Consider the following 27156-nt stretch of genomic DNA (forward strand, 5'->3'; position numbering starts at 1 on the left):
ATGCTTGGCTACACACAGCAAGGGTGTCACATTCATGCCACTACAACATTGTCACACTTGTATGTCCTGATCAGTCGCCAGATTTATCACTAATAGAATATGTATGGGACCAGCTGGGATGCCAACATTGACAGCTTATGTGTTTGCATGATCTAGAGGCTCAATTACAGCAAATGTGGACCAGGATACCATATGGAATTTGTATGTCTCCATGCCCGCCCGTATTACATCTTGCACCCAAGCTAGAGCCCGTCCAACATGGTACTAGAGCCTCCATGCTCACCCGTATCACATCTTACATCCAAGCTAGAGACGGTCCAACAGGGTACTAGAGCCTCCATGCCCACCCGTATCACATCTTGTATCCAAGCTAGAGGCGGTACAACAGGGTACTAGTTTTCCTTAAAGAGTCAGTTTTCCACAATAAATTTTTCATTTGCTCTGATATTGTAATCCCCTACTTATATCAATGTTACAATCACACAGAGAAAGTTTCATTCATAGTAACATAATATGTTAGGCTGAAAAAAGACAAATATCCATCCAGTTCAGACAGTTTCCACCTCCTCTTGTTGAATCAGAGGAAGGCAAAAAAAAGACCCAGTGAGGCAGAAGCCAATTTACCCTCATTCTAGGGGGAAAAAATCCTTCCCGACGCCATAATGGCAGTCAGAATAATCCTTGGATCAACATTTGAGATCAACAACCCTTCTAGTTACTTAAAGGGGTTGTCTCATGCCGAAACGGGGTTTTTTTTTTCAATAGGCCCCCCGTTCGGAGCGAGACAAACCCAATGCATGTGTTAAAAAAAAAAAAGTTTAGTACTTACCCGAATCCCCGCGCTGCGGCGACTTCTTCCTTACCTTACTAAGATGGCCGCCGGGATCTTCACCCACGATGCACCGCGGGTCTTCTCCCATGGTGCACTGTGGGCTCTGTGCGGTCCATTGCCGATTCCAGCCTCCTGATTGGCTGGAATCGGCACACGTGACGGGGCGGAGCTACGAGGACCAGCTCTCCGGCACGAGTGGCCCCATTCACCGCACAGAAGACCGCACAGCGCAATCGCGTCTAAAATCGCCAGAAGTCGGCGATTTTAGACGGATCCATGGCGACGGGGACGCTAGCAACAGAGCAGGTAAGTGAATAACTTCTGTATGGCTCATAATTAATGCACAATGTACATTACAAAGTGCATTAATATGGCCATACAGAAGTGCTGAACCCCACTTGATTTCATGAGACAACCCCTTTAATGTCTATATCCTGTAATATATCCATTCCGACAACGCCTTTTAGGGGAGGGGTTGTTTTTGATGAGTGTATTCCTTGGATTTTGGGCTATATTGAGCTATTACATTTTGATGGCAGTTACGTATATCCTTTACAACTTGTGGCATGTCAGGCAATCTGCATTGGAGAGTATTTTTCCTTTTCTTTCCTTGCCTATGCAAAAGAATTTACAGGGTGTCTCAGAAGTGTGGAAACACCCATATACAGGGTGGTCCAAAAGTATGGAAACCTGAATAAATGGAACACAGTGGTTGGGAATGCCACCCTGTGTGTGACATGTTGTTAAGGGGAAGAGGACAAATATGAGAGGGGCGGTGTCCAACATGGTGGCCATTTTGAAAGCCACATTTTGAAACCAAGCTGATATTTTCAAATAAGAAGGTGTGCATGTGACATATGTATCTGATAGAGAATTTGATGAGGAATCCAAATCTGTCATGTAACTTTATTCCTACCAAAAGTTATTAACAATTTTTCTGTGACATGGATCACAACAACAATCCACTACAGTATATGCTTGATCTGCATTGTCAAAGCTAACCTTTTCTCCCATTCACAAGCAAATCCTCAGCAGAATTGCTTGCAGTTGTCCAGGATCCGCTGTTGCATGTGCGCCATACTCTGGATTTTCACTGTGTAAACGCTGGACTTGGCATCGTCCCATAGGTAAATGTCCAAGAGAGTGAGATCTGGGGAGCACGGGGTCCACTCCACTGGGCCACGAACCCAATATACTTACCCAGAAACTGCTGATCCAAAATCTCACGGACCATGATGTGCGACAAGAACACCAACCTGGTGGAAGAACACTGGAAATTTGCCATCTTTACTGCACAGTAATGGGAACACATCATTATGTAACAGTTGCAGATACTTGGCAGCAGTAAGGTTACCGTCGGTGAAGAATGGTCTTCCTATCTTTTTACCTCACACACCGCACTACACCATGACTTTCTGTGTGTCAACCATCTTGGAGGGATCTGTCCAGTGTGGGTTCATTTTGGACCAGTAGCAAATGTTTTCTTTGGTCATCTCCCAGTCCATGCAGAAGTTTGCTTCATCACTGAACTGAAATGTGGGTCCCATTGCAATTGCCACCCATTCCACAAATTCAACATGGCGATCGGGATCACCATCATTGAGATGATGCAGCAACTGGATCTTGTACAGGTGTTGTTTTTGCATATCCAGCATCCACTCCATGGTGGTTTGATTCAACCCATTCTCCTGTGACAGTCACCCGGTGCTACAATGTGGGCTCTTGCAGAAGGGTGCGAGGATAGCCATTGTTGTTGCTTCATCTGTTGCAGTTTTGTTGCCTCCACTATTTGGCAGGTCCAACACAGAACCTGTTTGGCGAATTTTGGCAAGCAATTTTCCAACTGTGCAATGAAGCATGAGTGGATTCTTCATCAAATTCTCTATCAGATGCACATATCACATACACCCCTTCCCATTTGAAAATATCGACTTTGTTCCAAGGTGGTGGCTTTCAAAATGTCCGCTGTGCTGGACACAACCCCTCACAGATTTTCCCCCTTCTCTTTAGCAACATGGCACACACAGGATGGCATTGCCAGCCACCATTTTCCATTTATTCAGGTGTCTCCATAGCTTTGGACCATCCTGTGGAATGAAAATGGTTTGGCAGACTTTGATTCAATTTTGCATACAAACTGCAAGACATTTTGAATTCCGCTATCTGGGTTTCAACTTTAATTTTTCCAAAGGGAAGGTTAGTGTCATGAAGCACATGTGTCATAGCCGCTGATTTCAATAAACACTCCCCAACCAGACCGCCCATTACCAACAGTGCAGTTATCAAATTCTGAGAAGCAAAATGTGGACGGCAGTCGCTGATGCTTCATCATTAACGATTTCTGGTCATCCAGATTTTGATTTTGGTGACATGGCCTAACAGAGATTGTCTGCAAAATTGGATCACCATTGAGCAAACAGTTTTCTTTCTTTATGGATGTTTCCACACTTTTGAGACAAACTGTATATCATTATCCTATATGAATTCCTCCTTGAGGCCTCGTTTACACGAGCGCTGTTTAAGCACAGCATAGGTGCATGAAAAAATTGTGCCCATACTGCACTAAAAATCGCGTGAATGGGCAGCTGCTCACTGGAGCAGCTGCGCTTGAAATTGCGCAGCTGCTCCAAGTGGAGAGAGAGATGAAGCCTCGCAGGTTTCCCCATAGTAGGGAGAGTAAGCTGGGCTTTGGGGGATTAACCCATGGCCCCGCTCTGTCTCTCCCTGCTATGGGTTTATCCTCCATAGCTCCGCTCTCTCTCCCTGCTATGGGGGATTAAACCCTAGCCTGCTCTCTCTCTCTCCCTGCTCTGGGGATCCCCGAGGGATATCCCGATAGTGCAGAGAGAGTAGGCGGGGCTAGAGAGGGGCAGGGCTGGATAGAGGGGCAGGGCTATAGGGCATCTTACAGATATTGCCCATGGCAAATAAAGAGGGGGCGGGGCTAGAGGGTGGATCCCTCTCGCTCTGCCCCATTCTCCCATGCTTTCGGGGAAGCCCTGTTACCCTGCCCCCCTCTATCTCCCAGCTATAGGAAAATTCTTTGGGGAGAGAGGTGGAGGGAGTCCACTACTGCCCCCCGCTGCTGGAGAATTGCCCAGCAGCAAGGCTGCAAGAATACCCTGCTGCTTACAGTGGGACATTTAAAATGTGCTGCCCATAACTGCCCATTACTGCTTTTATATACTGTACAATATACTGTAGTATATGTGTTGCACTTTTTTGTATATATGCAGGTGCAACTCGAATGCACTTTTATTTATACATGATTTTTTTCAGTGAATTTTGATGAATGAATGAATAAAAAAAATAAAATTTTTACTATTTTTGCTTTGTTGACTGAGTGCTGGATGTATTCCATCTTTTGTCCTTTATTTCTTATTTTAATCTCTAGGTTGTCCAGCACCGAGCCATTCATTAGTTTCACTTCCATAATTTTGGGAGTCAATATCAGTAGTAGCTGAATTTCTTTTGTCTTTTTTGAAAACTGTTAGGCCGAGGTCAGACAAGCGTGGTTCTCACGCTGCTACAGCAGTGCTCCTATAGCAATCAATAGGTTGCTATGGAAGCACTCACATGGACGTTTTATAGAAGCACAGAGATCTGCGCTTCTAACAAAGTTAGGAGAGCGAATGCCGACTCGCATATCAGCTCCATGGTGTGCGCTGTCTAGGGTGCTTACCATAGGCTCCTATGGGAGCTGTGGAATCAGGCTGCCTGCACCATGGATGTGTGAACAGCTGCTCCACGCAGCTAGGAGCAGCCCTGATACACGCGCATAATCCCTGCATGTCAGCTTAGCAACGTGTAAACCACGGTCGTCTGACCGATCCCTTAAGAAGTTTTGCTAATCAGGTTCAAAATTTCAGAATAGTATAATGGTTTCCAAAAATGTGTAGTAAAATTAGATGATTTTCCCTTATGTGTTTACTTTTTCACATTGCTATTGTTTTGCAACAAAACCCGCATAGCGTCTTATGTAACAAAAATGTATATTTGGTTTTATCAGGCCCGGCTGTCAGCTACCTCATGGGACCAAGATTTCTTGTCTATGTAAGCTGTGCACTGTCAATATGGGTAAGTTCAAAATGCAGTTTTGTTGTATACCATGATGTAACACAGTAGGTGACTGACATAAGCAGTTGGTTATGTGCATGAAGAGGCCCAGAGTTCCAAATTGCTAGGCCATGTCCTCTACTTTCCCCTTTGGACATAGCATCAGGTGTCATGGGCCTTGTGACATCCTGCTCTGGTTAGTTCCTGCATATATGACAATCTTTTTGAAAACCGTTGTCCTACATGGTGCTTTTATGAAGACCGAATCAGCCTGAAACAGCAATATATTTATAAGCTTCTTTAAGGAGACCTTGGAACATTTCATTAACTATGAAACAAAATTTCTGCTTGAAAGTCATTTTTTCATTTTTCTAACTGAAGAGGTTCTCTGCTTTGGACATTGCCTACTTGTTAGAAGAGTCCCTTGACAATAAGGAGATCTCAAAGTGAACTCCTGCTGGGACACCTAGCAATCATCTGTAATCTATGGGGAAATCTCACAGTAAGCAATCAATTTCCCTGCAGCACTCCCACAGGGGAAATTAAGTATTACACGATTGTCATTGTAACCATTTTTCACTCTTGCCAAGAGATGAGGATGCCCGTCTGTTAACTCAGAATTACCTAATAAGATTTATAAAAATGGGTATTCTAAACTAGGCAACCTCTTTAATATCCATAATTCAAAATTACTTTTAATCACTAAATCACCATTATAAAGACTCTGGTCTAGGGAACTCCAACATCACAAGAAGCCTCTGTACCAATAGTCCTTACCGTATTCCTGTCCATGGCCAAAAAAGCAGTAGCATGTGTTTCCTAACAGCATGGCTTTAGCATAATCTATACAGACTGTGTGTGACCAGCAGCCATGATGCCAAGTACGGTGCAGCCTCATACATATAGTAGCACATTGATATACAGCAGAAAGGTCGTAACTTTAAGTGTGTGACCGATTGCCACTGGTACTACCTCAGCATACTGCTGCTATAGGTGTGTGCCAAATACTGTTTGTAATGGTATGGTTGCTGGTTACACACATAAGGATATGTTGACGTGTTGTAGTCTGATGTGGAGAAATCTATACCCCTTCTGCAGCTGTCAACCGCATACACACATTCTCTATGTGCTGATTTACTGCAAATCTAATATCGCCTGGAAACTGCAACGTGACATAGCATCAAGACAACAGGGAGAACGTAGATGGAGCAGAGCGATGCCAAAGCACCAGCAGTCCAGGCCGGCACAAACAGGATGTCCAGGATTGCTGACCTCTTCTCTCTTCCCTATGGTTACCATCAAGAATTCTTAAAAAATGTTCTTGATAAAGAAACCTTTCTGTGGATTAGGGCTTGCTGCAGATTTCAGTTATAGATTGTCAGTTGCAGAAATCTGCACTAAAAACATCTGTTCAGGACACTATGGCTGCTGGCCATACATATAGAGCCTTCGACTATCTGTCAGTGTATCTCATGCCACAGACATTTTAAAGATAATTACATGATTAAGCCCTATTATATAAATAGATAAAGATGGAGCAATACATAGTTTGTATAGGATATAATCAATACATACACTATCCTACCAAAAGCAATTGGATACCTGAGAAAGAATCAAAAGTAGTATTAATTTACATATGCTAAAACCTAATGAGGCCTCCTTTGGCCCTAATGACTTCGGATACTCTCCATGGCATGCTTTTTACTAACGTCTAATACACTTCACTTGGTATTTCCCTCCATTCATCCTGCAAATGTCTGGGAAGTACTCTCAGAGAAGTTGTATCTGGCTGTTTACAAGGAGCATCGTCTTTGGACAGTTGAGCAAGGGGAAGGAAGTTCTATGGAGTAATGAATTGCACTTCTCCATTTTCAAATCAAATGGATGTACCTGGGTGTGGAGGACGCCTGGGGAATGCCTTTTTCCTGAGTGTATTGTGCCAACAGTTAGGTACAGTGGAGGTTCAGTTATGGTCTGGGATGTTTTCCATGGCATGGTCTTGATCTGTTGGTTGTAATAGCAAAAACCATGAGCAAGGAGGTATACCTTGTTGAAAGTAAGCCATGGAGAATAGCCGATGCCATTAGGGCCAAAGAAGCCCCATTAAGTATTGACATATATAAATAAACACTACTTTTGAATCTTGTTCAGGTGTCCAATTACGTTTGGGAAGCAAGTGTAGTTTGTATAGGATATTATCAATACATATGTTAATTAGCTGCTCAATACTCCAACTCTATGCCATAGTCACATAGGTCAAAAAAGTGGAGAATCCAATGACTGTAATGGAAATCCTAAAAACTTTTTTCAGCCCTAAAGCATTTTATCATTTTTCTTCAGCACTTAAAATGTGACTGAGATATGTTGACTGTTTTGTCATGTATTGCTACAATCTCCAAGACTCTAGCTCGTTTAGTAGATGTGTCTTCATATGTCAGCTTCCATCTTGGACCCCGGTTAGACTGACACAATAGATCAGTGGGATATTAGTCACGTTTCAATTTTCAGGCTTCGAGTGGAGCCGAGAGTTATTAATCTGGTAAGAACAAGTAACCGCTATTAACGAATGTGTCTTCATGCTTGTTTTCAGGGGGACCGCATGTGGCACTTTGCCATTTCTGTATTCCTCATAGAACTCTATGGACATAACCTGCTGCTAACAGCTGTTTTTGGCTTAGTGGTAGCCGGCTCTGTGTTAGTGTTTGGGGCCTTAATTGGTGACTGGATAGACAGGAAACCAAGAAATAAAGGTATGCTATATGTTTATTATTTGCTTCACATTCTTGTATTCCTTCTCAGTGAATTATACAAGTGTATCTCCAATATAATCTCTTTTTGGTAAACACTTTGCATTATAAAACTGACAGTGCTTGCCTACTATGTAGTATACAGGCTGAATAGGAACTACTAATACCTGCGGCTCCTTGTACATTCATTCACATTGACATAAATCAGGGAATGTCTAGTAACATAGCATGTAAGACCGAGAAAAGACATATCTACGTCCATCCAGTTCAGCCTATTACCCCCAATGTTGATCCAGAGGGAGGCAAAAAAGAAAAAACCCAATGAGGTAGAAGCCAATTTTCCCTATTTAAGGGAAAAAATCCTTCCTGACTCCAATTTGCAGTTGCAATTTTGCACGTATACAGAATATCTGCATATGAAACCGATGCAATAGGCAAAGACCTCCGGAAAGTTGTGATTATAGCTTTATGGTTTTCAATTAAATAGAAATAACAGGTTGTTTTTCAAGTCGTACAGCGCCATCTGTAGGAAAAAAATGGCAAAGTTATGTAATCATATAATTTTCATTCCTATGCTATCACAATGTTTCAGTTATATAAATGCTCTTGTAATGTTCTTAAAGATAGGATCTGCTAATTGGGGATACTTTTTCAGTGTTTCTGGGTCTGGTTTAGAAATAGAAGTAGTGGTTTGATAGTCAGTTTGTTCTACAGTTGCTACTAAGATGGATGTGACAATGGAGTGATGAACGCCCAGCAGCTATTTTAGGCTACACGCTTCGTAACTCCCTGACTGTATGGTAATGCATTGGGATTTACAGGTCTATGGAAAACCACAGAGAACACATGGAGGCACAGTGATGAGTTATGTGAGGTGACAAACTTGATAACTCATCTCACCTACATTTGTAGTTTTTAAATATTGTATTAATTGGGGCATTACTTATTCTATCAGTTATCTATGATAACCTATAAAGGAGTATTATTGTATGTTGGATAAGCAATAGATGTTAAAGAGGATCTGTAAACTTTCCTGAAATGTCAGTTTAGGTAAATACTAGAGATGAGCGAACACCAAAATGTTCGGGTGTTCGTTATTCGGAACGAACTTCCCGTGATGCTCGAGGGTTCGTTTCGAACAACGAACCCCATTGAAGTCAATGGGCGACCAGAACATTTTTGTATTTCGCTGATGCTCGCTAAGGTTTTCATGTGTGAAAATCTGGGCAATTCAGGAAAGTGATGGGAATGACACAGTGACGGATAGGGCAGGCGAGGGGCTACATGTTGGGCTGCATCTCAAGTTCACAGGTCCCACTATTAAGCCACAATACCGGCAAGAGTGGGCCCCCCCCCCTCCCAACAACTTTTACTTCTGAAAAGCCCTCATTAGCATGGCATACCTTTGCTAAGCACCACACTACCTCCAACAAAGCACAATCACTGCCTGCATGACACTCCACTGACACTTCTCCTGGGTTACATGCTGCCCAACCGCCCACCCCCTCCCCCCCCACAGCGCACACCAAAGTGTCCCTGGGCAGCCTTCAGCTGCCCTCATGCCACACCACGCTCATGTCTATTTAGAATTGCGTCTGCCATGACGAGGGACCGCAGGCACACACTGCAGAGGTTGGCACGGCTAGGCAGCGACCCTCTTTAAAAGTGGCGGAGCGATAGCCCACAATGCTGTACAGAAGCAATGAGAAATAGAATCCTGTGCCACCGCCATCAGGAGCTGCACACGTGGGCATAGCAATGGGGAACCTATGTGCCACACACTATTCATTCTGTCAAGGTGTCTGCATGCCCCAGTCAGACCGGGCTTTTTAATTCATAGACACAGGCAGGTACAACTCCCTATTGTGAAGTCCCTGTCGACCCACAGCATGGGTGGCTCCCTGGAACCCACCGGCGGTACACAGAAATATCCCATTGCATTGCCCAACACAGCTGAGGTAGTAATGTCGTGCTTAATGCAGGTGGGCTTCGGCCCACACTGCATGCCCCAGTCTGACTGGGGTTCTTTATAAGTGTACAGATGTAGTAAAAACTCCGTGTGCACCTACAGCATGGGTGGGTGCCAGGAAGCCACCGGCGGTACATAGAAATATCCCATTGCATTGCCCAACACAGCTGAGGTAGTAATGTCGTGCGTAATACAGGTGGGCTTCGGCCCACACTGCATGCCCCAGTCAGACGGGTTCATTAGAAGTGTACAGATGTCTTAAAAACTCAGTGTGCACCTACAGCATGGGTGGCTCCCTGGAACCCACCGGCGGTACACAAAAATATCCCATTGCATTGCCCAACACAGCTGAGGTAGTAATGTCGTGCTTAATGCAGGTGGGCTTCGGCCCACACTGCATGCCCCAGTCAGACTGGGGTTCTTTACAAGTGGACACATGTAGGTTAAACTCCCTGTGGACCCACTGCCTGGGTGGGTGCCAGGAAGCCACCGGCGGTACATAGAAATATCCCATTGCATTGCCCAACACAGCTGAGGTAGTAATGTCGTGCGTAATACAGGTGGGCTTCGGCCCACACTGCATGCCCCAGTCAGACGGGTTCTTTAGAAGTGTACAGATGTATTAAAAACTCAGTGTTCACCTACAGCATGGGTGGCTCCCTGGAACCCACCGGCGGTACATAAAAATATCCCATTGCATTGCCCAACACAGCTGAGGTAACGTCAGCTGTAATGCAGGTGGGCTAAAAATTAATTTGATTACACTGTAGGCGAGGGCCCACAAAAATTGCTGTATCAACAGTACTAATGTACATCCCAAAAATTGGCCATGGCCAGCCAAGAGGGCAGGTGAAACCCATTAATCGCTTTGGTTAATGTGGCTTAAGTGGTAACTAGGCCTGGAGGCAGCCCAGTGTAACGAAAAATTGGTTCAAGTTAAAGTTCCAATGCTTTTAAGCGCATTGAAACTTATAAAAATTGTTCTGAAAAATTATTTGAGTGAGCCTTGTGGCCCTAAGAAAAATTGCCCGTTCAGCGTGATTACGTGAGGTTTCAGGAGGAGGAGCAGGAGGAGGAGGAATATTAGACACAGATTGATGAAGCAGAAATGTCCCCGTTTTGGATGGTGAGAGAGAACGTAGCTTCCATCCGCGGGTGCAGCCTACGTATTGCTTACGTATCGCTGCTGTCCGCTGGTGGAGAACAGAAGTCTGGGGAAATCCAGCCTTTGTTCATCTTGATGAGTGTTAGCCTGTCGGCACTGTCGGTTGACAAGCGGCTACGCTTATCTGTGATGATTCCCCCAGCCGCACTAAACACCCTCTCCGACAACACGCTAGCCGCAGGACAAGCAAGCACCTCCAGGGCATACAGCGCTAGTTCAGGCCACATGTCCAGCTTCGACACCCAGTAGTTGTAGGGGGCAGAGGCGTCACCAAGGATGGTCGTGCGATCCGCTACGTACTCCCTCACCATCCTTTTACAGTGCTCCCGCCGACTCAGCCGTGACTGGGGAGCGGTGACACAGTCTTGGTGGGGAGCCATAAAGCTGGCCAGGCCCTTAAAGACTGTTGCACTGCCTGGGATGTACATGCTGCTCGATCTACGCACATCCCCTGCTACCTTGCCCTTGGTACTGCGCCTTCTGCCACTAGCGCTGTCGGCTGGGAATTTTACCATCAGCTTGTCCGCCAGGGTCCTGTGGTATAGCAACACTCTCGAACCCCTTTCCTCTTCGGGAATCAGAGTGGGCAGGTTCTCCTTATACCGTGGATCGAGCAGTGTGTACACCCAGTAATCCGTAGTGGCCAGAATGCGTGCAACGCGAGGGTCACGAGAAAGGCATCCTAACATGAAGTCAGCCATGTGTGCCAGGGTACCTGTACGCAACACATGGCTGTCTTCACTAGGAAGATCACTTTCAGGATCCTCCTCCTCCTCCTCCTCAGGCCATACACGCTGAAAGGATGACAGGCAATCAGCCGGTGTACCGTCAGCAGCGGCCCAAGCTGTCTCTTCCCCCTCCTCCTCATCCTCCTCATGCTCCTCCTCCTCCTCCTGTACGCGCTGAGAAATAGACAGGAGGGTGCCCTGACTATCCAGCGGCATACTGTCTTCCCCCGCCCCCGTTTCCGAGCGCAAAGCAGCTGCCTTTATGGTTTGCAGGGAATTTCTCAAGATGCATAGCAGAGGAATGGTGACGCTAATGATTGTAGCATCGCCGCTCACCACCTGGGTAGACTCCTCAAAATTACCAAGGACATGGCAGATGTCTGCCAACCAGGCCCACTCTTCTGAAAGGAATTGAGGAGGCTGACTCCCACTGCGCCGCCCATGTTGGAGTTGGTATTCGACTATAGCTCTACGTTGTTCATAGAGCCTGGCCAACATGTGGAGCGTAGAGTTCCACCGTGTGGGCACGTCGCACAGCAGTCGGTGCACTGGCAGCTTAAAGTGATGTTGCAGGGTGCGCAGGGTGGCAGCGTCCGTCTGGGACTTGCGGAAATGTGCGCAGAGCCGGCGCGCCTTTACGAGCAGGTCTGACAAGCGTGGGTAGCTTTTCAGAAAGCGCTGAACCACCAAATTAAAGACGTGGGCCAGGCATGGCACGTGCGTGAGGCTGCCAAGCTGCAGAGCCGCCACCAGGTTACGCCCGTTGTCACACACGACCATGCCCGGTTGGAGGCTCAGCGGCGCAAGCCAGCGGTCGGTCTGCTCTGTCAGACCCTGCAGCAGTTCGTGGGCCGTGTGCCTCTTATCGCCTAAGCTGAGTAGTTTCAGCACGGCCTGCTGACGCTTGCCCACCGCTGTGCTGCCACACCGCGCGACACCGACTGCTGGCGACATGCTGCTGCTAACACATCTTGATTGCGAGACAGAGGAGGAGGAGGAGGAGGAGGGTGCTTTAGTGGAGGAAGCATACACCTCCGCAGATACCAGCACCGAGCTGGGGCCCGCAATTCTGGGGGTGGGTAGGACGTGAGCGGTCCCAGGCTCTGACTCTGTCCCAGCCTCCACTAAATTCACCCAATGTGCCGTCAGGGAGATGTAGTGGCCCTGCCCGCCTGTGCTTGTCCACGTGTCCGTAGTTAAGTGGACCGTGGCAGTAACCGCGTTGGTGAGGGCGCGCACAATGTTGCGGGAGACGTGGTCGTGCAGGGCTGGGACGGCACATCGGGAAAAGTAGTGGCGACTGGGAACTGAGTAGCGCGGGGCCGCCGCCTCCATGATACTTTTGAAGGACTCAGTTTCCACAACCCTATACGGCAGCATCTCAAGGCTGATGAATTTTGCTATGCGGACGGTTAACGTTTGAGCGTGCGGGTGCGTGGCGGCGTACTTGCGCTTGCGCTCGAACACTTGCGCAAGCGACGGCTGAACGGTGCGCTGAACTACACTGCTGGATGGGGCCGAGGACAGCGGAGATGAGGGTGTGGGTGCAGGCCATGAGGCGGTAGTGCCTGTGTCCTGAGAGGGGGGTTGCATCTCAGTGGCAGGTTGGGGCACAGGGGGAGAGGCAGGGGTGCAAACCGGAGGCGGTGAACGGCCTTCGTCCCACCTTGTGGGGTGCTTGGCCATCATATGTCTGCGCATGGTGGTGGTGGTGAGGCTGTTGGTGTTGGCTCCCCGGCTGAGCTTTGCGCAACAAAGGTTGCACACCAATGTTTGTCGGTCGTCAGGCGTCTCTGTGAAAAACTGCCAGACCTTAGAGCACCTCGGCCTCTGCAGGGTGGCATGGCGCGAGGGGGCGCTTTGGGAAACACTTGGTGGATTATTCGGTCTGGCCCTGCCTCTACCCCTGGCCCTGGCCACCGCACTGCCTCTTGCAACCTGCCCTGCTGATGCCCTTGACTCCCCCTCTGAAGACCTGTCCTCCTGAGTAAGCGTTGCACACCAGGTGGGGTCAGTCACCTCATCGTCCTGCTGCTCTTCCTCCGAATCCTCTGTGCGCTGCTCCCTTGGACTTACTGCCCTTACTACTACCTCACTGCAAGACAACTGTGTCTGATCGTCATCGTCCTCCTCACCCACAGAAAGTTGTTGAGACAGTTGGCGGAAGTCCCCAGCCTCTTCCCTCGGACCCCGGGAACTTTCGAATGGTTGGGCATCAGTGACGATAAACTCCTCTGGTGGGAGAGGAACCGCTGCTGCCCAATCTAAGCAGGGGCCCGAGAACAGTTCCTGGGAGTGTTCCCGCTCCTGAGCAGGTGTCATTGTAGTGGAGTGAGGAGGCTGGGAGGAAGGAGGAGCAGCAGACAGAGGATTCGGATTTGCAGCAGTGGACGGCGCAGAACTGCGTGTTGACGATAGGTTGCTCGAAGCACTTTCTGCCATCCAGGACAGGACCTGCTCACACTGCTCATTTTCTAATAACCGTCTCCCGCGTGGACCCATTAATTGGGCGATGAATGTGGGGACGCCAGAAACGTGCCTCTCTCCTAATCGCGCAGCAGTCGGCTGCGACACACCGGGATCAGGAGCTCGGCCTGTGCCCACACCCTGACTTGGCCCTCCGCGTCCTCGGCCGCGTCCACGTCCTCTAGGCCTACCCCTACCCCTCAGCATGCTGTATTACCAGTGATTTGATTTCACAGGCAGGAAATAAATTGGCGCAAGACTGCAGGCCAAATATAATTTTTTCCCTTTTTGGAAAACGAAAGGCCCCACTGCCTCTAGTGAATGAATAATCTAAGTTTAATAACTGTGCTGTGTCCCTGCTAATGTGTCACAGAACGTGAGGGTAGCAGAGTTATTATAACTCTGGCAGAGCAGGTATTTTTTTTCCCAATTAAGGAAAGCAAATGGCGAAGCCAGCAGTAAAGCGTAGCTGGGTGCGTATGATTTAGCAATGTTTTTCACGCAGCTCACACGTGTCCACCGCCCGTAAGGACGGACAGAGGCTGGACAAATAGATTTGTTTTCACTTGTTTTTCCACCAAAAGGCAGCACTGCGTATATTCAATGAACATGAGAAGTTTAATAACTGTGCTGTGTCCCTGCTAATGTGTCACAGAACGTGAGGGTAGCAGAGTTATTATAACTCTGGCAGAGCAGGTATTTTTTTTCCCAATTAAGGAAAGCAAATGGCGAAGCCAGCAGTAAAGCGTAGCTGGGTGCGTATGATTTAGCAATGTTTTTCACGCAGCTCACACGTGTCCACCGCCCGTAAGGACGGACAGAGGCTGGACAAATAGATTTGTTTTCACTTGTTTTTCCACCAAAAGGCAGCACTGCGTATATTCAATGAACATGAGAAGTTTAATAACTGTGCTGTGTCCCTGCTTATGTGTCACAGAACGTGAGGGTAGCAGAGTTATTATAACTCTGGCAGAGCAGGTATTTTTTTTCCCAATTAAGGAAAGCAAATGGCGAAGCCAGCAGTAAAGCGTAGCTGGGTGCGTATGATTTAGCAATGTTTTTCACGCAGCTCACACGTGTCCACCGCCCGTAAGGACGGACAGAGGCTGGACAAATAGATTTGTTTCCACTTGTTTTTCCACCAAAAGGCAGCACTGCGTATATTCAATGAACATGAGAAGTTTAATAACTGTGCTGTGTCCCTGCTAATGTGTCACAGAACGTGAGGGTAGCAGAATTATTATAACTCTGGCAGAGCAGGTATTTTTTTTCCCAATTAAGGAAAGCAAATGGCGAAGCCAGCAGTAAAGCGTAGCTGGGTGCGTATGATTTAGCAATGTTTTTCACGCAGCTCACACGTGTCCACCGCCCGTAAGGACGGACAGAGGCTGGACAAATAGATTTGTTTTCACTTGTTTTTCCACCAAAAGGCAGCACTGCGTATATTCAATGAACATGAGAAGTTTAATAACTGTGCTGTATCCCTGCTAATGTGTCACAGAACGTGAGGGTAGCAGAGTTATTATAACTCTGGCAGAGCAGGTATTTTTTTTCCCAATTAAGGAAAGCAAATGGCGAAGCCAGCAGTAAAGCGTAGCTGGGTGCGTATGATTTAGCAATGTTTTTCACGCAGCTCACACGTGTCCACCGCCCGTAAGGACGGACAGAGGCTGGACAAATAGATTTGTTTCCACTTGTTTTTCCACCAAAAGGCAGCACTGCGTATATTCAATGAACATGAGAAGTTTAATAACTGTGCTGTGTCCCTGCTAATGTGTCACAGAACGTGAGGGTAGCAGAGTTATTATAACTCTGGCAGAGCAGGTATTTTTTTTCCCAATTAAGGAAAGCAAATGGCGAAGCCAGCAGTAAAGCGTAGCTGGGTGCGTATGATTTAGCAATGTTTTTCACGCAGCTCACACGTGTCCACCGCCCGTAAGGACGGACAGAGGCTGGACAAATAGATTTGTTTTCACTTGTTTTTCTACCAAAAGGCAGCACTGCGTATATTCAATGAACATGAGAAGTTTAATAACTGTGCTGTGTCCCTGCTTATGTGTCACAGAACGTGAGGGTAGCAGAGTTATTATAACTCTGGCAGAGCAGGTATTTTTTTTCCCAATTAAGGAAAGCAAATGGCGAAGCCAGCAGTAAAGCGTAGCTGGGTGCGTATGATTTAGCAATGTTTTTCACGCAGCTCACACGTGTCCACCGCCCGTAAGGACGGACAGAGGCAGGACAAATAGAATTATTTTCACTTGTTTTTCCACCAAAAGGCAGCACTGCGTATATTCTATGAATAATAACTGTGTTGTGGCCCTGCCTATACAATTCTTTCCCTGCAGTATCAATGGAGGGTGGAATGCTCTGCAGAGGCGATTTTGAGAAGCCCAAAAAAAATGCAGCACAGCTAACAGCAGCCTGGACAGTACTGCACACGGTTAAATTTGGCCCTAGAAAGGACCGTTGAGGTTCTTGAAGGCTACACTCACTCCTAACACTCTCCCTGCCTATGCAGCCCTTCTGTCCCTAATGCCAGGTGCAACGCTCTGCAGAGCCGATTTTGAGAAAAAAAAAATGCCACTGCTAACAGCAGCCAACACACAGCTATCAGTGGCCCTAATAAGGACCTTTGGGGGGTCTTGAAGCCTACACTAACTACAAATTCTTTCCCTACAGCAGCTCCGGTATAAACAGCACTGTCCCTCATCTAACTCACACCGCATCTGAGGCGAGCCGCGGGAGGGGCCGACTTTTATATTAGGCGAACACCTGATCTCGCCAGCCACTCACAGCAGGGGGGTGGTATAGGGCTTAAACGTTGCAGGGGGAAGTTGTAATGCCTTCCCTGTCTTTCAATTGGCCAGAAAAGCGCGCTAACGTCTCAGGGAAGGAAGTGAAAGTAACCAGAACACCGCATGGTGTTCGTTACGAATAACGAACATCCCGAACACCCTAATATTCGCACGAATATCAAGCTCGGACGAACGCGTTCGCTCATCTCTAGTAAATACCTGTATACCTGTATTCTTCATGAAATGAGCATTGTGACTAGAGATGAGTGAGCACGCTCGGGTAATGCAGTTACTCGAGTGAGCATCGCTCTTCTCGAGTAACTGCATTCTCATCCGAGTAGGCTCGGGGGGGGGGAGACAGAGAGAGAGATCTCTCTCACTCTCCCCCCGCTCCCACCTGCTATCCCCCGCCACCCCCCTGAGCCTGCTCGGACGAGAATGCAACCAAACCGGAGGGGTGGTGGGGGACAACAATTTAACAATGAACTCTTATCCACATTGCCTGTAGTGTAAATTGCTGTGGATGTTCTGCGGCCAATTCCACATTGGACAATTTGCAACATTTTCAGAAATTATTCCAGCCAAATCTGTGCTCCAAACGCGATTAGTGTTCCTTCTCTCCTGAGCATGGACATGTGCCCAGACAGCAGTTTATGCCCAAATGTGATGACTCTAAAATAGGTGTAATAAATGTTAAGTTTCGTTTCTCTGATCATTTCCGCCGAGTGATAGAAAAACTGGTTTAAACTTGAAAATCTGCATGAAAAATAAAATTTTTAATTTTCACCTCTCTTTTGCTTTAAAAACCATGAAACCCCTAAAGGGTTAACAAACTTCCTAAATTACGTTATAAACACTTTCAGGCTGCAGTTTTTGGAATGGTGTGGTTTATGGGGTGTTTGTGGTATATAGGCTCCTCAAAGCCAATTCAAAACTGAATTGGTTTCTAAAAAAAATCGATATTTTTTAGAAACTTTCTTGAAAGATGGAAAAACTGCTGCTAAATGTATTAAAACTTGTAATAACTTGAAAAAAAAACATAGACACTAGGCATACGGGAAATTTTAGTTATTAATAGAGATGAGCGAACGTGTTCTTCCGAGCTTGATATTCGTGCGAATATTAGGGTGTTCGGGATGTTCGTTATTCGTAACGAACACCATGCGGTGTTCTGGTTACTTTCACTTCCTTCCCTGAGACGTTAGCGCGCTTTTCTGGCCAATTGAAAGACAGGGAAGGCATTACAACTTCCCCCTGTGACGTTGAAGCCCTATACCACCCCCCTGCAGTGAGTGGCTGGGGAGATCAGGTGTCACCCGAACATAAAAGTCGGCCCCTCCCGCGGTTCGCCTCAGATGCCGTGTGAGTTAGATGAGGGACAGTGCTGTTTGTACCGGAGCTGCTGTAGGGAAAGAATTGGTAGTTAGTGTAGGCTTCAAGACCCCCCAAAGGTCCTTATTAGGGCCACTGATAGCTGTGTGTTGGCTGCTGTTAGCAGTGGGATTTTTTTTTTCTCAAAATCGGCTCTGCAGAGCGTTGCACCTGGCATTAGGGACAGAAGTGCTGCATAGGCAGGGAGAGTGTTAGGAGTGAGTGTAGCCTTCAAGAACCTCAACGGTCCTTTCTAGGGCCATATTTAACCGTGTGCAGTACTGTGCTGGCTGCTGTTAGCTGTGCTGCATTTTTATTTGCTTCTCAAAATCGCCTCTGCAGAGCATTGCACCCTCCATTGATACTGCAGGGAAAGAATTGTGTAGGCAGGGCCACAACACAGTTATTATTCATTGAATATACGCAGTGCTGCCTTTTGCTTGTAAAACAAGTGAAAATAATTCTATTTGTCCTGCCTCTGTCCGTCCCAAGGCCGGTGGACACGTGTCGGCTGCGTGTGCAACCTGTAAAAATCAGACGCACCCAGCAACGTTTTACTCCTGGCTTCGCCATTTGCTTTCCTTAATTGGGAAAAAAAATACCTGCTCTGCCACAGTTAATAACTCTGCTACCCTCACGTTCTGTGACACATTAGCAGGAAAACAGCACAGTTATTAAACTTCTCATGTTCATAGAATATACGCAGTGCTGCCTTTTGGTGCAAAAAAACGGAAAATAATTCTATTTGTCCTGCCTCTGTCCGTCCTAAGGGCGGTGGACACGTGTCGGCTGCGTGTGCAACCTGTAAAAATCAGACGCACCCAGCTACGTTTTACTCCTGGCTTCGCCATTTGCTTTCCTTAATTGGGAAAAAAAAAACCTGCTCTGCCACAGTTAATAACTCTGCTACCCTCACGTTCTGTGACACATTAGCAGGAAAACAGCACAGTTATTAAACTTAGATTATTCATTCACTAGAGGCAGTGGGGCCTTTCGTTTTCAAAAAAGGGAAAAAATTATATTTGGCCTGCAGTCTTGCGTCAATTTATTAGCTGCCTGTGAAATCAAATCACTGGTAATACAGCATGCTGAGAGGTAGGGGTAGGCCTAGAGGACGTGGACGCGGCCGAGGACGCGTAGGCCCAAGTCAGGGTGTGGGCACAGGCCGAGCTCCTGATCCAGGTGTATCGCAGCCGACTGCTGTGGGATTAGGAGAGAGGCACGTTTCTGGCGTCCCCACATTCATCGCCCAATTAATGGGTCCACGCGGGAGACGGTTATTAGAAAATGAGCAGTGTGAGCAGGTCCTGTCCTGGATGGCAGAAAGTGCTTCGAGCAACCTATCGTCTACCCGCAGTTCTGCGCCGTCCACTGCTGCAAATCCGAATCCTCTGTCTGCTGCTCCTCCTTCCTCCCAGCCTCCTCACTCCACTACAATGACACCTGCTCAGGAGCGGGAACACTCCCAGGAACTGTTCTCGGGCCCCTGCTTAGATTGGGCAGCAGCGGTTCCTCTCCCACCAGAGGAGTTTATCGTCACTGATGCCCAACCATTCGAAAGTTCCCGGGGTCCGGGGGAAGAGGCTGGGGACTTCCGCCAACTGTCTCAACAACTTTCTGTGGGTGAGGAGGACGATGACGATCAGACACAGTTGTCTTGCAGTGAGGTAGTAGTAAGGGCAGTAAGTCCGAGGGAGCAGCGCACAGAGGATTCGGAGGAAGAGCAGCAGGACGATGAGGTGACTGACCCCACCTGGTGTGCAACGCTTACTCAGGAGGACAGGTCTTCAGAGGGGGAGTCAAGGGCATCAGCAGGGCAGGTTGCAAGAGGCAGTGCGGTGGCCAGGGGTAGAGGCAGGGCCAGACCGAATAATCCACCAAGTGTTTCCCAAAGCGCCCCCTCGCGCCATGCCACCCTGCAGAGGCCGAGGTGCTCTAAGGTCTGGCAGTTTTTCACAGAGACGCCTGACGACCGACGAACAGTGGTGTGCAACCTTTGTCGCGCAAAGCTCAGCCGGGGAGCCAACACCAACAGCCTCACCACCACCACCATGCGCAGACATATGATGGCCAAGCACCCCGCAAGGTGGGATGAAGGCCGTTCAGCGCCTCCGGTTTGCACCGCTGCCTCTCCCCCTGTGCCCCAACCTGCCACTGAGATGCAACCCCCCTCTCAGGACACAGGCACTACCGTCTCCTGGCCTGCACCCACACCCTCACCTCCGCTGTCCTCGGCCCCATCCAGCAGTGTAGTTCAGCGCACCGTCCAGCCGTCGCTTGCGCAACTGTTGGAGCGCAAGCGCAAGTACGCTGCCACGCACCCGCACGCTCAAACGTTAACCGTCCGCATAGCAAAATTCATCAGCCTTGAGATGCTGCCGTATAGGGTTGTGGAAACGGAGTCCTTCAAAAGTATCATGGAGGCGGCGGCCCCGCGCTACTCAGTTCCCAGTCGCCACTACTTTTCCCGATGTGCCGTCCCAGCCCTGCACGACCACGTCTCCCGCAACATTGTACGCGCCCTCACCAACGCGGTTACTGCCACGGTCCACTTAACTACGGACACGTGGACAAGCACAGGCGGGCAGGGCCACTACATCTCCCTGACGGCACATTGGGTGAATTTAGTGGAGGCTGGGACAGAGTCAGAGCCTGGGACCGCTCACGTCCTACCCACCCCCAGAATTGCGGGCCCCAGCTCGGTGGTGGTATCTGCGGAGGTGTATGCTTCCTCCACTAAAGCACCCTCCTCCTCCTCCTCCTCTGTCTCGCAATCAAGATGTGTTAGCAGCAGCATGTCGCCAGCAGTCGATGTCGCGCGGTGTGGCAGCACAGCGGTGGGCAAGCGTCAGCAGGCCGTGCTGAAACTACTCAGCTTAGGCGATAAGAGGCACACGGCCCACGAACTGCTGCAGGGTCTGACACAGCAGACCGACCGCTGGCTTGCGCCGCTGAGCCTCCAACCGGGCATGGTCGTGTGTGACAACGGCTGTAACCTGGTGGCGGCTCTGCAGCTCGGCAGCCTCACGCACGTGCCATGCCTGGCCCACGTCTTTAATTTGGTGGTTCAGCGCTTTCTGAAAAGCTACCCACGCTTGTCCGACCTGCTCGGAAAGGTGCGCCAGCTCTGCGCACATTTCCGCAAGTCCCACACGGACGCTGCCACCCTGCGCACCCTGCAACATCACTTTAAGCTGCCAGTGCACCGACTGCTGTGCGACGTGCCCACACGGTGGAACTCTACGCTCCACATGTTGGCCAGACTCTATGAACAGCGTAGAGCTATAGTGGAATACCAACTCCAACATGGGCGGCGCAGTGGGAGTCAGCCTCCTCAATTCTTTTCAGAAGAGTGGGCCTGGTTGGCAGACATCTGCCATGTCCTTGGTAATTTTGAGGAGTCTACCCAGGTGGTGAGCGGCGATGCTACAATCATTAGCGTCACCATTCCTCTGCTATGCATCTTGAGAAATTCCCTGCAAACCATAAAGGCAGCTGCTTTGCGCTCGGAAACGGGGGCGGGGGAAGACAGTATGCCGCTGGATAGTCAGGGCACCCTCCTGTCTATTTCTCAGCGCGTACAGGAGGAGGAGGAGGAGCATGAGGAGGATGAGGAGGAGGGGGAAGAGACAGCTTGGGCCGCTGCTGACGGTACACCGGCTGATTGCCTGTCATCCTTTCAGCGTGTATGGCCTGAGGAGGAGGAGGAGGAGGATCCTGAAAGTGATCTTCCTAGTGAAGACAGCCATGTGTTGCGTACAGGTACCCTGGCACACATGGCTGACTTCATGTTAGGATGCCTTTCTCGTGACCCTCGCGTTGCACGCATTCTGGCCACGACGGATTACTGGGTGTACACACTGCTCGATCCACGGTATAAGGATAACCTGCCCACTCTGATTCCCGAAGAGGAAAGGGGTTCGAGAGTGTTGCTATACCACAGGACCCTTGCGGACAAGCTGATGGTAAAATTCCCATACGACAGCGCTAGTGGCAGAAGGCGCAGTACCGAGGGCCAGGTAGCAGGGGAGGTGCGTAGATCGAGCAGCATGTACATCCCAGGCAGTGCAACAGTCTTTAAGGGCCTGGACAGCTTTATGGTTCCCCACCAAGACTGTGTCACCGCTCCCCAGTCAAGGCTGAGTCGGCGGGAGCACTGTAAAAGGATGGTGAGGGAGTACGTAGCCGATCGCACGACCGTCCTTGGTGACGCCTCTGCCCCCTACAACTACTGGGTGTCGAAGCTGGACACGTGGCCTGAACTCGCGCTGTATGCCCTGGAGGTGCTTGCTTGTCCTGCGGCTAGCGTGTTGTCGGAGAGGGTGTTTAGTGCGGCTGGGGGAATCATCACAGATAAGCGTACCCGCCTGTCAACCGACAGTGCCGACAGGCTTACACTCATCAAGATGAACAAAGGCTGGATTTCCCCAGACTTCTCTTCTCCACCAGCGGACAGTAGCGATACCTAAACAATACGTAGGCTGCACCCGCGGATGGAAGCTACGTTCTCTCTCACCATCCAAAACGGGGACATTTCTGCTTCATCAATCTGTGTCTAATATTCCTCCTCCTCCTCCTGCTCCTCCTCCTGAAACCTCACGTAATCACGCTGAACGGGCAATTTTTCTTAGGGCCACAAGGCTCACTCAAATAATTTTTCTGAACAATTTTTATAAGTTTCAATGCGCTTAAAAGAGTTGGAACTTTAACTTGAACCAATTTTTCGTTACACTGGGCTGCCTCCAGGCCTAGTTACCACTTAAGCCACATTAACCAAAGCGATTAATGGGTTTCACATGCCCTCTTGGCTGGCCATGGCCAATTTTTGGGATGTACATTAGTACTGTTGATACAGCAATTTTTGGGGGCCCTCGCCTACAGTGTAATCAAATGAATTTTTAGCCCACCTGCATTACAGCTGACGTTACCTCAGCTGTGTTGGGCAATGCAATGGGATATTTTTATGTACCGCTGGTGGGTTCCAGGGAGCCACCCATGCTGTAGGTGCACACAGAGTTTTTAATACATCTGTACACTTCTAAAGAACCCCAGTCTGACTGGGGCATGCAGTGTGGGCCGAAGCCCACCTGTATTACGCACGACATTACTACCTCAGCTGTGTTGGGCAATGCAATGGGATATTTCTATGTACCGCCGGTGGCTTCCTGGCACCCACCCAGGCAGTGGGTCCACAGGGAGTTTAACCTACATGTGTCCACTTGTAAAGAACCCCAGTCTGACTGGGGCATGCAGTGTGGGCCGAAGCCCACCTGCATTAAGCACGACATTACTACCTCAGCTGTGTTGGGCAATGCAATGGGATATTTTTATGTACCGCCGGTGGGTTCCAGGGAGCCACCCATGCTGTAGGTGCACACGGAGTGTAACCTACATGTGTCCACTTGTAAAGAACCCCGGTCAGACTGGGGCATGCAGTGTGGGCCGAAGCCCACCTGTATTACGCACGACATTACTACCTCAGCTGTGTTGGGCAATGCAATGGGATATTTCTATGTACCGCCGGTGGCTTCCTGGCACCCACCCATGCTGTGGGTCGACAGGGACTTCACAATAGGGAGTTGTACCTGCCTGTGTCTATGAATTAAAAAGCCCGGTCTGACTGGGGCATGCAGACGCCTTGACAGAATGAATAGTGTGTGGCACATAGGTTCCCCATTGCTATGCCCACGTGTGCAGCTCCTGATGGCGGTGGCACAGGATTCTATTTCTCATTGCATCTGTACAGCATTGTGGGCTATCGCCCCGCCCCTTTTAAAGAGGGTCGCTGCCTAGCCGTGCCAACCTCTGCAGTGTGTGCCTGCGGTTCCTCCTCATGGCAGACGCACTTCTAAATAGACATGAGCGTGGTGTGGCATGAGGGCAGCTGAAGGCTGCGCAGGGACACTTTGGTGCGCGCTGTGGGGGGGAGGGGGGGCGGTTGGGCAGCATGTAACCCAGGAGAAGTGGCAGCGGAGTGTCATCCAGGCAGTGATTGTGCTTTGTTGTAGCTAGTGTGGTGCTTAGCAAAGGTATGCCATGCTAATGAGGGCTTTTCAGAAGTAAAAGTTGTGGGAGGGGGGGGGGCCCACTCTTGCCGGTATTGTGGCTTAATAGTGGGACCTGTGAACTTGAGATGCAGCCCAACATGTAGCCCCTCGCCTGCCCTATCCGTCACTGTGTCATTCCCATCACTTTCTTGAATTGCCCAGATTTTCACACATGAAAACCTTAGCGAGCATTGGCGAAATACAAAAATGTTCTGGTCGCCCATTGACTTCAATGGGGTTCGTTGTTCGAAACGAACCCTCGAACATCGCGGGAAGTTCGTTTCGAATAACGAACACCCGAACATTTTGGTGTTCGCTCATCTCTAGTTATTAACTATTTTGTGTGTGATGACTGTGACTGTTTTATAAGCTGAAAACTTCACATTTGGAAAGAATTGTCATTTTTTTAAATAAATAAACACAAAGCATACTGACCAAAATTTACTACAAACTAGTGATGAGCGAGCATTGCGCTTAGTGTTTACCTGCCCACTCGGAAGAAAAGGTTCGGCTGCCGGCGCGGGTGACAGGTGAGTTGCGGCAGTGAGCAGGAGGAGCCAGGGGGAGAGAGGGAGAGAGAGGTCTCCCCTCCGTTCCTCCCCGCTCTCCCCCACAGCTCCCTGCCCGCCGCTGGCAGCCGAACCTTTTCTCTCGAGCAGGCAAGTACTCGCTAAGGGCAATGCTCGCTCAAGTAATTGCCCTTAGTGAGTATGCTCGCTCATCACTACTACAAACATAAAGTACAATGTGATATGAAAAAAAACTATTTTTAGGTTAAGTAAAAAGTATCCCAAAGTTATTACCACATAAAGTAAAATGGGGCTTGGTCAGGAAGGGTAAGCGTACGTTCACATGTACCGGAAATGGGGTGGATCCGCACCTGACTTCACCCGTTTTATTGAAAGGATGAAATCAGTGGTGGTCCCGCACCAATGATGTGGATTTTGACAAGGAAATTACGCAGAATTTGGTGATTTTCTGCAGCGGAAAATCCAAACTATCGCTGGTACACGTCAACGCACCCTTAAACTGGATTGGTTGGGAAGTGAATAAGGGTAATGCCTGTAGTTACTAAAACAGACATGTCATAAGTGATGACAGATCCTCTTTAAAGGGGCTCTATATTTTAAAGACTTGGGATTCATTTATCAAACTGTCTAATAGTAAGACTGTTCTTGTTGCCCATAGCAGCCAATCAGAGCTCAGTTTGCAATATTTAAACTGCTCTGGAAAAATGAAAGCTGAGCTCCAATTGGTTTTCAATAACAGCACCCTGGGGCTTATTTACTTAAAGGGGTTGTCCAGGCAGCGCCCGCCAAGATACATCGGGGTCAGAGCAGAAGTGCACGAGTGCTGACCCCTACAAGGGGTCACAGCAGCGGTTTAAGCTGCGACTCTGGTGTATTCCGCGCTCAACTAACTGCCTGCGCCATTGAGAGGAATGGAGCCAGTGCTGCACATGTTTGACCAGTAGCTCTATTCCCCACTACACTACAGAAATGGGGCAATGCATCTTAAACTGTGAAATAGGGGGCACACAGGTCCCCCATTCTCTAGATCAGTGGGGCTCTGGTGTAAATAATAATAAATGTGATGGGCCACGTGTGGCCGCAACTACTAATGCTAAGCCCCACAGGCTTTTGTAAAATGTATCTGGGCCAATGGAAATGCTTAAAAAGTCTCAGTTTTGGCACTTGCACCAAAATTGTGACATTTTGACTTCACAAGTCTGGTGCAAACCAAATAATAAATATGCCACCCCTCTATTGTATGCCTTATGAGCACTATATATCACAATATCTACTGTATAGCACAGAGTAGTGTTATTGGTGCATAGCATTTTATGGGCTGGAAACATTTGCTCACCAACTCATATCCTGCATAGCCATGTCATATTAGACTTTTATCAAACTTCATCCTGTATATGTTTGATGTTTCCTTTGGGGGATATCTGATAAAAACCTCATATGTATACATTTATTGGATGCCACATTGTGGTATCTGTCACCCATAACCTGCCATTGTATACTGCACAGTATTTGTTTTTTACTGCATCCCCCTGTGCTATTTCATGCAGTAAAAAAACAGAAACCCTGATGGAAATTACCCAAAGGGGTCTAAATTGGTCTTTATCGTGTGAAAGGGGGTCTATGCCTCTGTTGACAGTATGCGCTGTGACTTCTAACATATTGTAAGCATACGTAGATGCGACAGTAACAAGAGGGCATCCTCTACGGTTACAGGAAACAAGGTTTTATCCTCAATACAGAAGGGGGTTCCTTACTGTAAGACGGTGAGACTGTGGAACTCTCTGCCTGAGGACGTGGTGATGGCAAAATCCATAGAGAAGCTTAAGAGAGGAGCAGATGCCTTTCTAAGGCGCTATGACATTACAGGATATAGACATTAGGTGACCAGCGGGGTTGTTGATCCGGGTCTTGGAGTCAGGTAGGAACTTTCAAAACGTTGATCCAGAGATTATTCTGACTGCCATTACGGAGTCAGGAAGGAATTTTTCCCCCAAATGGGCTAAATTAGCTTCAGTCTCATTGTTTTTTTTTTTCCTTCCTCTGGATCAACAAGGGACAGGGGGAGGGGTTGGAAACAGGCTGAACTAGATGGACATTGTTTTCTTTCAGCCTAATATACTATGTTAGATATCATAAAGTAAAAAGAGACTAAGAGAGTGAGCAGAGGAAGAGACACCAGGTTACGCAGCCTAGTGCATTGAGAGAAGTGAGGTAAAGACAGCATGCTTCACAATGAACACCCATTGCATTTGTAGGTCATCAAGCAGGGCACATCAGACAAAGCAAGTCTTAAAATAAAAGCAATACAGAAATTAGCCAGTAGAACAGTGAGCATCTCAAGCTACACGGATATGTCTAAAAATTAATTTTCCCATATTCTGTAATTGTACTAACGTCTAATGTACAGAATATTTGTGGTGTTCTCCTTTCACTATACGTTTCAAAGTGGT

General features: G+C 48.3%; 1 protein-coding gene across 1 annotated transcript in view; it reads left to right on the forward strand.

The window, feature by feature from the left end:
• Nucleotides 1-27156, forward strand: part of LOC136587019 (solute carrier family 40 member 1-like) — a 60720-nt gene that overhangs the window by 15630 nt on the left and 17934 nt on the right. Inside the window, exons 2-3 of the mRNA XM_066585424.1 lie at nt 4842-4909; nt 7479-7638. Of these exons, the coding sequence (XP_066441521.1) occupies nt 4842-4909; nt 7479-7638 (228 nt within the window). The remainder of the gene's footprint in view (nt 1-4841; nt 4910-7478; nt 7639-27156) is intronic.

Source organism: Eleutherodactylus coqui, chromosome 12 (assembly GCF_035609145.1).
Source record: "Eleutherodactylus coqui strain aEleCoq1 chromosome 12, aEleCoq1.hap1, whole genome shotgun sequence".
Classification (NCBI taxonomy): domain Eukaryota; kingdom Metazoa; phylum Chordata; class Amphibia; order Anura; family Eleutherodactylidae; genus Eleutherodactylus; species Eleutherodactylus coqui.